We start from the raw sequence: 16,958 nt of genomic DNA on the forward strand, positions 1-16,958 counted from the left end.
ATTTTACTTTCTTTTTAAAGGAGAAGCTCCCCTCCCTACACCCAGTGAAATGAGTCTTCTCTCTGCTTACTTGGGAATAATTATTAAATAACTAGATAGGTGAAAGAAAAGGTTTGGGGTAAATATGTGTGTATGTGTACATACATATATATATATATATATATATACACAATACATATATACATATATATACATATGTATATATTTATGTTCATGAGTGTTTGTGTCTGGGTGAGATTCTGGTGAATATACATTCAATGCCCATGAATACATATCTGTTACTGGGCCTAGCTGGGTATGGGTGAGGCCAGTGAGATTCAGCCAAGGACCTAACTCAGTAGCCATCTTACCCTGATCAGATCTAAAGCCTACCTTGAGTTTCCTCCACAAGATTATACCCAACAGCTCATTTCCCTGGAGAACTAACTCCATTCCAGCCCAGGGATGAAAAGAGATGCCCAGAGGGCAAAGAGGGTCCTAAGATTGGTATCTTGTACTTCCTCCCTTTTCAGTTGTCCTCTGCAGTTACTCCATAAACTGATTTGATTTCTTCAGAATGTCTCTCACATCTATCACTTTCTTCTCAGTTCCATAGCCTCTTGGGCTTCCTGTCTCCCTCACCTTCCCTCAATCCACCCTAAAAACTACCACCAGAGATATCTTCCCTAACCATCATTTCCTTTTTCTTCTTCATTATCATCGGGTTATTACCCTACTCAAGAACCTTTAGTTACTCTGGATTTTGAGTCTAAATTCCCCTGCAAAGCTTTAAGGCCCGTCATAATCTGGCTCACCCAATCTGTTCAGTATGATCTCCCAGTAATCCTAGGATCAACAATGTAGAGCTTGAAAGGACCTCGAGAGCCATCTTGTCTAAACCCCTAATTTTACAGATAAGAAAACTGAGGCCCAAGAAATGTAAGTGAACTGTTGCCATTCAGTTGTTTAGGTTGTGTCTGACTCTGTGACCCCATTTGGGGTTTGCTTGGCAAAGATACTAGAGTGGCTTGCTGTTCTCTTCTCCAGTTCATTTTGCAGATGAAGAACTGAGGCGAACAGGGCTAATTAGCTTGCCCAGGGTCACACAGCTACTAGATGTCTGATGCCAGATTTGAAAGAAGGTCTTCTTGATCCCAGGCTCAGTGCTCTATATCCGCTATGCCACCTACTTGCCCCATTTAAGTGAGTACCCCTTGCCAAATAAGCAGAAGCAGTAGTACTTTATGGTCACCAAATCCAATTCCCTCTCCACTATCCCAAGTTGTTTCCCATAGTCCTTTATGGGTCTTGATTCTAATACTCCATGATGTATCTGGGTGGAAGGGAAAATCTTTTTTTAATTGTAATGAGCCAAGGAAAGGTGATGGAACACAGTAAAGCAGGGAAGGGATAGGAATGATGGGCTTTGGAATTCACTGGTTTTCAGTCTCTTTCCCCATACCTATGTGAATCAGGGTTCCTCTCCCCAGGCTGCTGTGTCCACTGATACAGTGCTCATAGCCTGTAAACAATGCCAGCTGCTAGCTAAGACCCAACTAAATCTTACCCATTGTTCTTTCTACCTTCACCCCCAAACACATACACCTTCCACCTAAAACTAGGAAATGCAACTCAGTTGACTGAGGTATCACTATTTCCTCTAGTCTAGCCTCTGATGGGGAGAAAAATAGAGGCTATGAACTATTGACCAGACCAACAGGCTTGTTGACAGCCTAGTTTGCTTCTGACAAGTCATTCCATAATACTTTAAATCTTCCACCCCACAGAGACGGAATATCTCCCCTACAAATCCTTAAGGACTCCTGGGATACTCCCCCAATTTGCACTCTAGGATTAGGTCCATAGAGGGTGGCAGCTACTCGAGTTGTATGGGCTGTGTTTCTAATATTTCTCATCAACGATCAGCCTGGAGACACAATGATCTCTTAGCAAAGGCATTTACTAAGATAATAGTAGTAGTAGTAGTAGTAGTAGTAGTAGGCCTCCACCAGTCCAGGACAACCATGGATCAGTACCTTGAGGAGCCACAGGCCACAGTGTGGCTGTGCACTGCAGCTCCTGAATGACTTATAACCACTAACTGCTGCATCCCGTGTTGTATCTACCCCATGAGGAGTAGCTGGAGCGTCCTCTCCAGGGCGCTGGCCTGGGCAGATCAATATGGAAAACAAGCTGTTGCCCATGCAGCAGGTTTTCCCTCTCCACGACATTGGTGGATCCAAAGGAGAGGCAGAGTCAATATAGTTTGGGCACCAGTGTCGCTGCAAGAGTTGCCAGAAGGATGTGATGTCCAACATCCAACTTCCTAAGGGACTCCGACTCCTGATTTTTCTTCAGGGTTAACTCCTGAAGCCTTTCCCTTGTTGAGTTGGGGGTCCTTTGGCAGAATTACCAAGGGAGTCGTGTAGATGTTTATATATATATATATATGTGAATTTGATGCACTGATTGTATTAAAAATTATTTTCAAACATGAAAAAATGCTTTCTTGATGTTTTTTAGGCTCTTCAATGTGGCTCCTGCCACAAACTCTCCTTTCCTAAAGTTAGCAAAATTAACTTTATTTACTTTATTTATTAAGATGCCATATTAAGAATAGTAGCTACAAAACATCCTTCCCCAATAAACATAGGATGCACTGTCTCACCAATGCATATAGCATCCATGGGAAGAGTGGGCTCAAACTTAACAATAGTAATGAGGTTTATGTGTAAGGTGCACATATAGTAACAGGAACTCACCAAACCCTAGGCCACAAGGAAGAGAGAGGATGGGTAGCCACCGGGAGAAGAGCAGGATTCAGGCTTCCACCAAGTTCAGGTTTCTTCTGGATCATGGCCTTCCCCAGGGGAAGAGAATCAAGTTCTGTGAAACCCAATAGAGTCCCACCCTTTGAATGGACCAGGTCCTGGGACAAGAACCCAGATAGGGAAGGATCCTGCCCACCAAACCCACTAAAGGTTTCAACAGGAATCTGAGTGGCCATTTCTTCAAGGGGGCAATATGCCTAGAACAGTGTTTTATACACAATGGACACAAGAAATATTCACTGAATTGTTGTTGAAGTTCTCTAGGATGTCAGCTAACAGACCATAGCAAACCCTCAATTGGAAAGTCAAAGGACAAATTAAATCCTTTACTTCACTTGGTGGTTCTGTCTTCTTCCTCCCTATGAGGGGCAGCCCTCCCTCTAAGTGGAGTTGCCCAAACAGATCCTATGTACTACTTTCCAATATGCCTAAGCCTTCCCTCCCCAACTTTAAAAAACCTTCACTGGCCCAACCCTATGATCCCCTCAGGCTATCATCACCCATCTCCTTCCCCCAAGCTCAGGCAAACTTTAGAAAAAGCTGCCTACACTTGTAACCTCCACTTCCTTACCTTTTACTCACTCCTCAAAGCTCTACAATTTGGCTTCCAACCTCATCAAACTTCTGACTAAAACTTCTCTTTACAAAGTTACTAATGATGTCTTGACTGTGACATCTGACTCAGCCCTCTTCCTACTTGGCCTGCCTGTTGCATATGACCCTATTGACCCCCCTCTCCTCGTCCTCTTTCCTCTCTGAGTTTTCATGACAAGTCTATCTCCTCATTATTCCCCTATCTGTCCAACTCATCCTTCTCAGGCTCCCTTGCTGGTTCATTATCTATGTCATCCCCCCTTCCCCGCCCCCCCTCACATACACACCTCTGAGTATTATTCTCCAAGTCTCTATGCTGGGCTCTCTTTTCTTCTCTCTCTAAACTCTCTCTTGGTAATGCCTTGAGCTCCCAGGGGTTTAATTATCCATTTTGTTCAGATGACTCACAGATCTATACATCTTGGGTCACCTAAACTGCTGTCCCACATTACCAACTGTCTTTTGGACAATTTCAAGCTGGATATTCCAGAGGCTTCTCAAACTCAACATGAAAGAAATTGAACTCATTATCATATCTGACCCTTTTTCTCTAATCACAAGCCATTACTATAACAGCAGCAGCAACAACAAAATAATAACTTACATTTATACAGTGCTTTAAGCTTTGCAAAAGCACTTTACAAATATTATCTCATTTTATCCTTTCAACCTTGATAGGGAGGGTCTGACATTGTCCCCATTATACAGAGGAGGAAGCTAAGGCAGACAAAGCTTAAGTAGAACCTCATTACCTCTCATCTAGATTATTGCAAGCTCTTCCTCATTTTTCTCCCTGACTCATGTTTCTCTTCACATCCATCAATGGCATGATTGCCAAAGGGATTTTCTTTAAATGGAGATCTAACCAGGTAATACCCCTAGTCAATAAATGCCAGTGCCTCTCTAGTGCTTCTAGAATACAACGTAAACTCTTCTGTTTAACTTTTAAAGCCTTTCACAATCTGGTCTCAACTATTAGCTTCCCTGTATATTTCTCCCCCTCTAAACTTTAGGATGAGCATCTAGGTGGTGCAGTGGATAGAACACCAGGCCTGGAGTCAGGAAGACTCTTCTTTGTGAGTTCAAATCCAGCCTCAAATACTCTAGCTGTTTGACCCTCAGCATGTCACTTCCCCCTGTTTGCCTCAGTTTCCTCATCTGTGAAATGAACTGGAGAAGGAAATGACAAACCACTCCAGGATCTTTGCCAAGAAAACCCCAAATGGGTCAGAAAGAGTCAGAAACAACTCACCCACAAAACTCTAGTATCCAAAACTGACAGTCTCTCTATTCCTCTTCCAAAGCCCTCAGTCTCCTACCTCCATGCCTGGAATGCACTACTTCTTCACCTCTGCCTCACTGAATCCCTCTCTTCCTTCAAGACACAGTTTGAGCACCAGCTTCTAAACATGAAGCCTTTCAACTTCAACAGAAGTTCTTTCCCTGCCAAACTACCCGATATATTTTATACTTCTCTTTATATTTATTCTGCATATGTTTCTTTAGGTACCCGTCATCTCCCCCAATGGAATGTAAGTTCCTTGAGAGTAGAGAATGTTTCATTCTTTGTGTTTGTACTCCCAGTACTTACTTAACACAGTGCCTGAACAAAGTAGGCCTTAATAAATGCTATTAATTGATGAAAAGACCTAAATGCATCCCTATTCCTCATCCTCCAGAGCTATCTCTCCAACCCCAGCTGCTATAGTTCCCACCTTTGGGTTGAGGCAGTAAAATTCCCTGTTAAAGCACAAATAATAAGGGGTACAAAGCTATTATTAGCACCTTTGTATTAAATATTATCACTAAGTTATTAATAGCACCTTTGTATTAAATATTATCAGTAGCTATTATTAGCAACTTTGTTTTTTGTTTTGTTTTGTTTTAATTTTTTGGTGGGGCAATGAGGATTAAGTGACTTGTCCAAGGTCACACAGCTAGTAAGTGTCAAGTGTCTGAGGACAGATTTGAACTCAGGTCCTCCTGAGTTCAGGGCTGGTGCTTTATCCACTACGCCACCTAGCTGCCCCAGCAACTTCGTATTAAATATTATCAGTAGCTATTATTAGCACCTTTGTGTTAAATATTATCAGTAGCTATTATTAGCAACTTTGTATTAAATATTATCAGTAGCTATTATTAGCACCTGTGTATTAAATATTATCAGTAGCTATTATAAGCAACTTTATATTAAATATTATCAGTAGCTATTATTAGCAATTTTGTGTAAAGCATTAGTACTTTGGCAACAGGAGATTTTATCAGATTAGTCCTAGTAAAAATCAGGACCCTAAGGGAATAGGACACAAGGCCAGAAGTTTTGATTAGAAGTTTCAGAAATCTGGAGTCTTGGATACTACCCAGGTAGGTAATCTTTACAGGAGGGAAATGGAGGAAAGGCTCTGAGGAAGAAGAGGTTATGGGACACAAACAGAAGAGTAAAAGATTTTTATTAATTGGTCAAGGGATAAGAAACACTTTTAATTTCTTTTCATTTCAACCTAACTTTTCTCCTCATACTAAGCCTCCTTCTCTTCCATTAGCAGCTAATGCTACTGCCATCCATTGTCTTCTGTCTGTATTTCTTGGGGGATAGTGGAGAGGGCAGATCCCATGCTCCCAAACAGAATTCTTTGAGGACAAGGACCCAGTCTTCTCCCATTTTCTCTCCCACAGCACAGAGATATGAACATTCATCTATTCATTCAGTAAGCCTTTACGAAGTGCCTGCTATGTGTCAGGTACTGCACTAGATACTGCCAATACAAAGACAAAAATTAAACAGTCTCACCCCTCAAGAAGCTTACATTTAACTGGGGAAAGGGCACAACATGAACAAATAAGTATAAATAGATACAAAGTATTTTCTAGTGACAGAGGGGAACTAGAAACTGGAGAACAGGCATTATTCAATACAGCCTTGCTGATTGATTTGATGACTTTCAGGAATGTTGCCAGTTTCCCTCCTACTGAATCTAACAAGTTAAGGTGGCTGATTCTCTCACAAGAGTTACACCCACCCACCCACCCACCACATGTCATCACTATTTCAATCTCATTGCCTGATCCTGACCTACTATCCATGGGTAATAGGAGGATCTTTTCAAAAATAATTTTGGTCAAATTATTATCACTTTTAAAAATACACAAGACTCCAAATTAGGGAAGCTTGAAGCTCTACATTGTCTCTGGGTTTTTTTCTATCTGTGCCAGGAAAACACAAGCACCATTTTCCAGACACAAAGGAAAACCAGAAAGGAGGCAAAATTCTACAAAATTCTATTCTAATTCCTTACCATGGCATGATAATGGCCCTGGATTGTCAAAAACAATTTGAGGAGAGTGGAAACTCTGGCAGTGTCAACAATGCTGGGAAGTATTTGAAGTGGTCCCTAAAGCAGTCTGATGATGTCTGTGGACAAAGATAACTAAGTATAGGGAGAGTTATCACCAATAGCTTGGGCAGTAGGTGATGGCCACGATTGGCCGTGGGAACTCGGGAAATAAAGAAAAATCCAAAATGGTCATCAGTCTTATGTGGATCTTAGGGATAGAGGTGAAAAATGGGGTAGAGGGAGGTTAAGAATTACAGTTTTAAGACTCTCTAAAACATTATACTAACTGTTGGTAGCCTAATGGCGAAAACCTTGTCCAGTGACCAATGTATTATATTCTTTGCACTGGAGCAAATCCCAAGCCAAAGACACTCTTAAAGAACTGAAATTCATGAATATTGATGTTCTTAAAGGAAATGAAATCAAGAGATAAAAGGAAGCTACAGGTAAGTTCTTGAGGAGGCAAACAAAAGATGTGGCAGAGCTGGCATACTTGGTAATCTCATCTTCTGATGCTCAAGATGAGCATAAACATGTCATTAATTGACTCACGTGTACTGACATCTGTTGATGAATAAGGATGAATAAGGAGTGAATATGAAGGACTTGGAAAAAATTCTCTACACCAAGTTAAAATATACTTTGTTACTTGGTGACATTAATAGCAATAGGAGAAGATGGCAAAAAAGAGTTAGAAAATATTACTTAGGTTTTTAAATATGAAAGAGAGCAAAAGACTTTAGGCTACTTTAAAAACTTGGATTTTATATATCATAATTACTTTAAGAGCATAAGAAATCCATGGACATGGCAAAGAATAAAACACATGCAAAAAATCAATTACCTCTATCTGTTAACAGATAGGAAAATGACTAATCCTCTCAGATACGAAGCAGAACTGGTTGTCAGTGTGCTTTTTGACCACTGATGGATAAATTAGAGCAATAATCAAAAATCAGCATTAATTAAGAGAAAGAATAATAATGAGAAGACAGCCTTGAGAATATATTGTCTGATCTCTACAAATAAGGTGAGGCCGGGAGCAGCTAGGTGGCACAGTGGATAAAGCACTGGCCCTGGATTCAGGAGGACCTCAGTTTAAATCCAGCCTCAGACATTTGACACTTACTAGCTGTGTGATCCTGGGCAAGTCACTTAACCCTCATTGCCCCCCCCCCAAAATAAAAAACAAATAAGGTGAGGCCAAAAAAGGGAAATGAAGAAAAACAAATATTTTAACTCTAATTATCACCATTTCCTACAAAAGCTTAGCCATTGTAAAGTAGTTCCCACAGTGAAAAGGCCAAAGGTGCCCAGAAACTGCCTCAGTCAGCAAACATATGACGCCTTTGCCAAAGGGTATATGGAAGCCAAGAGTACCAAAGAGTTAGAATACCAACTCATTTGTAAAAAATGAAGGAAGATCATGGAAAATAACTAGTAATTATCACATCATAAAAGAGTGAAAAGTAATAGAAGCAAAAGGAAGTCTTCAGAAACTTGGCATGAGCCCCAATTGAACCACATCATCCTGAGAGCAGTTAGAGGCAAAACTGGCTGAATGACAATGAATAGACAGAAAATGGGACAAAATTTTCAGTGTTTCCATAAGGATCTGTTTTCTTCATCATCAGTTACTTCATTTGTGTTCTAATCCCTCAGTCCTTGACTACACAAGGAAGTTGAAATGGCATTTAAGACATGCTAGAAGAAACACAATCTTGATAGCCTCAAAGGATCATTTAACAAGCTATCTCTAAGAGGGGGGGGAAATGAAATTAATGGAAAAATTCATGGACACCTTTACTACCCAAAAGAGGGTACCAAAATAATCCTGATAACTACCAACTCATATGGCTACATTCTTACCTTTATAAAAATCACTGATAATAATTTACAGACATACTCAGGATAACCTTTATGAAAACATGAGAAAGGAATCAGCAGACTTTCTGAAGTAGTAATTTATAACAAAACACAGCTTTACAGTTACCCAGTTCTCTGAGAGGCAAAGAGAAAACAAGATATCTTGCTCTTTTGTGTTTATTGATTTGCATGTGTGCACATATGCACACACACACACACACACACACACACACGCAGCCTTAAGGACCTTCACAAGAGTCTCTCAAATGTCCTTGGCAAATGCCAACCACAGAGCTAACTCTAATAAACTAATAAATATCAAATGAAGCATAAAAAAGAGATATGAATGATTGCCAAAGGTGTCTGTCCTGCCATAAAGGATGACCTACACAAGGTTCAAATGGAAGAGAATTATATCCCTATAGATGACAAAGGATATATTGGGTTGATTGTTATCCAGTCCCAGAACATTACAAGACCTCCTCAATGGAAACCATAATTACTCTAAAAATATACTTAATCCAAATAGAAGAATTAAACAGATGAAAAAAAATGTCTTTTATCTACACAATTCCAGTTAGTTCAACAGTGTCTATATCTGAGTCAAGTATTGCAGAAGGACAAAAAAGTTGGGTCCAGAACTGAATAGGAGGAAGAAAGATGATACACACGTGGGAAAGTATGGTACTTTTAACAATCACAAGCTGCTCCTCAGAGCAAAAACTCCTCTTTTAAATGCAAATATTCTCTTAACTATCAAGTTTGCAATTACAAAGCTGAGAAGACCACAAGATCTGAAGAGTTTTGGGTGACACAAAGTACAATAACGAGATGCTTTGTGGGGACAAGTATCCAGCATACTTCTAACAGTGACCCTACATGTAATAGATGCTCAATAAACATATAATGAGTTGACCTTCTATGCAAGAAGTACTTACTATAAGGGAAATGTATGATCAGAATAAAAGGTGGGTCAGTCAGGCGGTGAAAGTTACAGTTGGATGGCCCAAGGACTACCTAATATTTTTGGAATGTTCAAGCCCCAAACTACTGCAGGGCATAGCCAAGTACCTCTGCGTGTTCATCTGTGCCTTACACATAGTAGGCACTCCAAAAACAATCTTGTTAGTAGGCCTACGGAAACTTCATGCCAGAACTCCTGGATGCCTGTGTGATAAGAGAAATGTGACTGATTGTTCAAAGAGAAAATTAATTGGGGGGGGGGTGTCTGTGAAAGGAAGGTTGCCTATTATGAAGTAAAAGAACCTGAGGCCTCTTGTCTGACAGTTATATTTGGTGATTTACAAGCTCTTTCTAAAGGATGATCTGTTTAAAATGGGTTCCTGCAATGAGCTATCCTAGAGGAAGGACAACAATGAATCCTGGGATTAAGTTTGTCCTTCATTCATCTCTATATATTCAACTGGACTGTGGCTTACTATGACTCTCCCATGAGAGAACCTGAAACTACCTTTGCTCAACTTGGGCCTGAAACAGTGGCTAGCAACATAAAACAGGGAGGACAAGAAATTCACCACCTCGACTGTAGCCTAGTTTATCCAAAGTAACTAGATATGCTGTCTCAACGTGCTGGACACCCAAGGACTCCCCCGGTTGTAGAGAGCTCCAGGCCTCCAAACTATCTCCTACCCTGAATAGGGAAGCAATGGGGATATGGAGAAGAAAGTGAAGAGAGAATACAGAAAATAGCAGGAAAGCCTCAAGCCTGGGAACCCATTCCAAACAGGCCTGGCCAAAGGGATTCTTTTCCTCCTTACCTTCAGCTTATTCAAGTATCTTTGTGTGTGTACCACCAACAGGTCTTCCTCAGTGGCTTCTCTGGCCTCCACCATCATGATGTCAGTAAGGAAATTTTCTTCTGTAACCAAGATAAATCACACCCTTTAGATATCTAGGAAGACTGAACACCAAGGGGAAATCAGCCCTTGACAGCCTAAAGCCCCACTGGCTGTAACATTGAGGTCATCACAATCTGCCCCCAGTTCAATACAGACATTATGCTAGTTCCCTGGATGTTGATTCAATTCAATTCAAAATATTTATCAAGCACCTACTACAAGTGCTGGGTAGGGCGCTGGGGATACAATACAAAAAAAAAAATAGTCCCTTTCCCTCAAGCAGCTTACATTCTACTGGAGGATGGTCTCACACTCAGTAAAAATAAGTCACTGACACTCTCAGTGCCAGGGACAGAGAAGGTGGTGTAATATAGTACAACAAATATTTATTAAGCACCTACTGTGTGCAGAGCACTGTGTTGGGGGTGATACAAAATTTCTAGCTAGGGAATTTCAAAACAAAGTGTTGTATAGAATCTGAGGGAGAACATTCCCACCAATTAAAAAAAAAAAAGGAACAGAGAAGACTTTGTCAAACACATAGCATCGTATTTGGGTCTCAATGGATGGTTAGGGAGAAGAAGGATATTGCAAGCAAAAGTGCTGCCTAATCCATCAGTTAATAAACATTTATTAACCACTTACCATCTACCAGGTACTATGCTTAGCACTGGGAATACAAAAACACCCCAAACAAACAAAAAGCTGTCCTCATCCTCAAGAAGTTTACAATCCAGAGGGAAACAACACATAAGTAGGTATATACCAAAAAAAAAAAAAAGAAAGAAAGAAAGAAAACAAAGAAAAATAGAATAGATGGAGGAAACAGTTGATAGGAACCATGAAGATCAGTAAATTCGCACAGTGCTCAGTATCCAATAAGTGCTTAATAAATGTTTGTTGTTGCACAAATTTGTTGTTCAGCCATTTTCAGTCATGTCCAATTTTGTGACCCCATTTGGGGTTTTCTTGGCAAAGATACTAGAGTAGTTTGTCATTCCTTCTCCAGCTCATTTTACAGATGAGGAAACTGAGGCAAACAGGGTGAAGTGACTTGCCCCGGGTCACATAGCTAGGAAGTTTCTGAGGCAGGATTTGAACTCTCTTAGAGGAGTCTTCCTGACTCCAAGCCTAGTGCTCTATCCATTGCACCACCTAACTGCCCTGTTCTGCAAAATCATACTCCAAATATTGGGGGATTTAAAAAAAAACACGGGGAAGATATACTAAAAAGTAAAAGCCACTGAAAACCAGCTTCACCTGCATTTCACATAGTTTTACTACAGTATTACTTTGAGGTCAGAGAGAAAGGCCTGCTTTTACCTTTCAAAAAATGGATGACTTTCCCCCATTTCCCAGAATCAAATGGATGGAGCTTCTCCAAGCCCATGAATGTGATGTTGTATCTTGGAGAGTAGATAATGGGCCAGCAGTTCTTTGACACTTCTTGGTACAGCTTGGTGTTGTGAGACCTTGAGGCACAGACAGACAGAGAATTGGACAGAATACCACCTCAGAACACACAGAATCATGGAATCTTCATCTTCTTTTTATGAGTGATAACAAGATTTTTTTAAAAAATGATTTAATAATTTATTTTTCCCTAATAACATGTAAAAATAATTTCTAACATTCATTTCTTTTTAATTTTAAGTTCCACACCAATGTATTATTGGTGGAGTTATGAATTGAATCAACCATTCAGGAGAACAATTTGGAACTTTGCCGAAAGGGCTGTAAAACTATGCATATCCTCTGACCCAGCTATACCACTACTAGGTCTGTATCCAAAAGAGATCATAAAAAGGGAAAAGGACCAACATGTACAAAATATTTATGGCAGCTCTTTTTGTGGTGGTAAAGAACTTAAAATTGAGGGGAATGCCATTAATTGGGGAATAGCTAAATACATTGTGGTATATGGATGTAATGAAATGCTATTGTGCTATAAGAAATGATTAGCAAGAGGATTTCAGAAAAACCTGGAAAGACTTACATGAACTCATGCTGAGTAAAGTGAGGAGAACCAGGAAAACACTATATACCGTAATAGCAACATTGTGCGATTATAACTGTAACAATTGGGATGACACCACCTGCAGGAGACTTACTGTAGAAGAGTTCCGCCCATGAAGCGAAGGTCTTTGAGGGCAAGACCAGGAGTCTTTTCTTTGGCATCAGGAAGTGACGCGGGCTAGTGGGAGGAGGAAGGAAGAGACTGGCGCTCGGTCTCACGCTTTTCCTTTGGACTCTGGTGGAGAGTGGAGCTAGAAATGTGCTCTCGCTTTAATGGATAGGAATCTAGGCCTTTCTTTCTCTCTTTACCAAATTCTTATTCTCTTTAATAAACACTTAAAAGTCTAACTCTTGCTAAAGCTTATAATTTATTGGCGACCACTCATTGGATATTTTAGACAGACTAGCTAGAATTTTAGCCCTTAACATCATCTATGATAGACTTAGCTTTTCTCAGTAATACAATGATCCAATGTAATTCTAAGGCTCATGATGGAAAATGCTCTACACATCCAGAGAAAGAACTATGGAGTCTGAATTCAGATTGAGGTATACTGTGTTGTTGTTGTTGTTGTTGTTGTTGTTTACTTTCTCATGGTTTTCCCCTTTTGTTCCAATTTTTCTTTTACAACCGGACTAATGAGAAAATAATGTTTAACATGATTGTATAACCTATATCAAATTGCTTACTGTCTTGGAGAGTGGGAAGGGAAGGGAGGGAGAAAATTTTGGAACTCAAAATCTTACAAAAATGAATGTTTATCCAGAAAAAAGAACTGTGGATTACGAATGCAGATTGAACCATACTGTTTCTACTTTTGGACTGTTTTTTTTTTCCCTTCTTTTTTGAGGTTTTTCCTTTGTGCTCTGATTCTTCTTTCACAAGATGACTAATGTAGAAATATGTTTAACGTGATTGTACATATATAACCTTTATCAGACTGCTTTCTGTCTTGGGGAGGAGGGAGGGAAGGGAGGGTAGGAGAATAATTTGGAACTAAAAATCCTATGAAAATAAATGTTGAAAACTATATAACTGGAAAATAATAAAGTACTTTAATAAAATAAAAGTAAATGAATGTTGAAAATTATCTTCATGTAATTGGGAAAAAATAAGTAAAAAAAAAAATGTGAGTTCCAAATTCTCTCCCTACTTCCTTCCCCTCCCTTCTCATTAAGAAGGCAAACAATTTGATATAGGTTAGACATGTGCAGTCACATCAAACATATTTCCATATAAGTTATATTGTGGAAGAAAATAGACCCCCCCTCCCCCAAAAAGAAAACAGGGAAAATAAAGAAAAAAATGTAAAGTATGCTTTGATCTGCATTAAGACTCCATCAGTTCTTTCTCTGGAGATGGATAGCATTTTTCATCCTAAGTCCTTTGGAATTGTATTATATTGCTAAGAATAGTTAAGTCATTCATGGTTGATCATTATACAATATTGTTACTTTGTACAATGTTCTCCTGGTTCTGCTCATTTTACTTGTATCAGTTCTAAGTCTTTCCAGGCTTTTCTGAGAGCATCCTGCCAGTTATTTCTCGTAAGACATCTTAATCATGGAATCTTAAAGTTTCAGGTGGGGGAAGAGGTGCACTTAAGAAATAACTGGGTCAAAAATTCTCCAAACTCTTCTTCTTCTTTTGTTTTTGGCTATGCAATGAGGATTAAGTGATTTGTCCAGGGTCACACAACTAGTAAATGCCAAGTATTTGAGGCTGGATTTGAACTCAGGTCCTCCTGAATCCAGAGCTGGTGCTTTATCCACTGCACCACCTAGCTGCCCCTATCCAAACTCTTCTGATCCCTAGTAGGTAGGCTATCAAGTGCTTCATCAGTCCCTTGCAAAGACATCTGTCAGAACTGGAATCTTCCAGAAGAGAGTCAAGATTTCCAAGTTCCATATGACCACTGATTTGAAGTCAAAAAGACCAAGGTTCATATCCAGCCTCTGCCAACTTACTATCTGTGTGACCTTGGGTAAGTCACTTGACCTCTCTAAGCCTCAGTTTCCTCATCTGTAAAATGAAAGGGTTAGACTTAATGGTTTCTGAGGTCCCTTCTAGCATAAAATCTATAATCCTATGATTCAAAACAACTTCAAAGGTACCACAAGAATTATTATTCCCATCTCCCAGATGAAGAGATTGAGGCTGAACAAAGTGAAGACATTTTTCCAGAGTCCTTCAACTGGCATACATCTGAGGCAGAATTGGAACCAAGATCTTTCTGATTTGATGATCAACACTGTGAGTGATGCCAGAGCTTATGCTGCTCTGGTATAATATTCTAAAACTCAGAGTCACCATTAGGCCACTTTGAGACATCAGGGTAGAGTGTTGTTTAAAGTTATAACACAGTGACAATACTACTGTTCCCTTGCCCTTATTTATCTCACAGAGTGACTATGAAGAAAATATAATAGGTGAGGAGGCACTAAGGAAAAATAAAAATTTTAAAAATTCAAACTACATAAATGAAGAGACAGAAGTTGTTTGTCATACCCTGTCTATGACCACTTTTGGTCCCATGCATACAGGGCTATTATAGACCCATCTACCAAGGCTATCTCAGTAGTTCCAACCATTCTAACATAAAGTAAACACCAAGTCATTATCAATATCTCTGTATGAGCCATCAAATGTTTAATGCTGGAAGGAACCTTAGAGGTCCATCTAGTCTCACTGAAAAAAAAAAAAGTGAAGTCCAAAAGGAAAAAGTGATTTTTCTCAAGGTCATGCAATAAATTCACGACAAGGCTAGAAATAGAAGCCAGGCCTCCTGACTCTCCAGTGCTGTTCTTTCTACTACACTGTGCTGTGATTTGGAAGACCAAAAACTTAAAACATATCAGAAGGTTTCAGTATTATGCTGTGGGAATGGAGAAGAGAGGAATAGAAAGATGTAAAGATGGGGAGCAGCACAGCTTTTCAGGAAAAGAGACAGATTTGGAGGAAACGTACATTTCAAACTCTGGCTCCAGCTCCCACTACATGTGACCTTGAGGAAGTTACCTACCTTTGAGCTTATTTACTTTTCTGAAAAATAAGGGGGAATCAGCTAAGCTACCTAAGCTCTCTTCCATATCTAAAACTATTAAACTCGTGAGCCAGTGGCCCAGGCTCCTTGAGAGCCTCCCATCTCCTTTCTCTAGCCACAGCTGCCATATGTCCCCCTCTATCCCGAGCCCAGGATCCCTATGGGCCACAATGTCTCCTCTCCCCTCTCCCGCCTCATCTTTGGGTCCAGTCACTGGCTGTCATTTCACAAAAGTCCTGTGAATCCCAGTGCCAACCTCTGGCAAGGGCCACCAGCCCAACCCCCCTGGCCCTTTTTGTCTTTCTTCCCATTGACCAGAGAAGGCGGTGGACTGGGGCTACATTCCCAGAGTCCCTCACTGCCTGTTTCAGGCTTTTCCTCCCAAGGGAGCAGTTGGGGGTGGGTGGGAGCACAGATGGGATCTCAGGGATACTTAATTCCCCGGAGAGCCTCGACCCTGGGGAGGGGGGAATCACAGACTGCGGAAGAAGCTTGCCTCTGCAGAAGGCAGCCCCAAAGATGCGGTGTCTGCACCCCCGCAGCCCACACCCAGGGACCAGGGCCTGTCCCCTAGGCCTGTCACTTCTTCCTGACCCAAGCCCCTCGACCAGCTGTTTGGCCACGTGGTGGCCCCCACCCGTCCCGCCCGCGGAGGAGGAGGTGGAGGCATCCAGCTTCCACTTTCCGAGCCACGACTGCAATCTGGGAGGGACGGGGCCCGCAACGTCCAGGTACTTGGTCAAGCTGCCAGGCAAAGGGATGAAAAGCCTCCCCGCTCCCCCGAGCCCTCGGGCCGCTCCCCCTGGACACAGTGTCCCAGCCCAGCCCCAGCCCGCACGCTACTCACATCCCCCCGCCGGGCCTGCGGCAGACCCGCCACCTGCAGTCACCGCCCGGACTTTGCACTGGGCCAAGCAGAGGCCGGCGGGGCCGAGCGCGGGCGGGGGCAGCATGAGGGACACGCCCCTTTACGTCACCGGGGCCGGGGCTTGGGAGAGATGTCCGCCCCTCCGTAAGGCTGCATCACAGAAGGATGAACGCCCATGTCACGCCCATTGCTGAGATAAGGCCCCACCTACCTCCCAATCCCCCACCCCTTCTCAATCTCAGGAGGAGGGGCTACAATGAGGCGCCGCCCCCTCGGTATGAACTCCACAGCCTTAAGGTTTTCTAAATGGGGTTAAAGTCACTCATACCAGAGACTAAGCCGCCCGTTGTTGGCCTGACTGCCTTTTATCCTGTGTCTGAGAAAAGCAACAGTAGCTATAACGCTCTGGAAGCCTATGCCTAAAAATGGTCAAAGGATATGGAGCTGAAAGTGAATTAAGGAAATATTTACCCCTGCCTCTTACAAATAAAGAAACTGAGGCAGGGAAAAGTGAAGGAACATGAGAATGGTCACACACCTAGCAGAGCAGGGATTCAAATCTGGTG

At 41.3% G+C, this 16,958-nt stretch overlaps 1 protein-coding gene across 3 annotated transcripts in view; it reads right to left on the minus strand.

The window, feature by feature from the left end:
- HDAC11 (histone deacetylase 11) overlaps positions 1-16,498 on the minus strand; it is a 47,680-nt gene extending 31,182 nt beyond the window's left edge. For 2 of the 3 annotated variants that reach the window (XM_043972056.1, XM_043972044.1), the window contains exons 1-3: positions 12,576-12,628; positions 11,788-11,936; positions 10,384-10,484 (exon numbers count right to left, since the gene is read on the minus strand). In XM_043972056.1, the coding sequence (XP_043827991.1) occupies positions 10,384-10,484; positions 11,788-11,936; positions 12,576-12,595 (270 nt within the window). In that variant the 5' untranslated portion in view covers positions 12,596-12,628. Of the gene's footprint in view, positions 1-10,383; positions 10,485-11,787; positions 11,937-12,575; positions 12,629-16,371 lie in introns of those variants that run through there. The other variant, XM_043972048.1, reaches the window with a different exon arrangement.
- Between the last annotated feature and the right edge of the window lie 460 nt (positions 16,499-16,958).

This window comes from Dromiciops gliroides, chromosome 1 (genome assembly GCF_019393635.1).
Source record: "Dromiciops gliroides isolate mDroGli1 chromosome 1, mDroGli1.pri, whole genome shotgun sequence".
Lineage (NCBI taxonomy): Eukaryota > Metazoa > Chordata > Mammalia > Microbiotheria > Microbiotheriidae > Dromiciops > Dromiciops gliroides.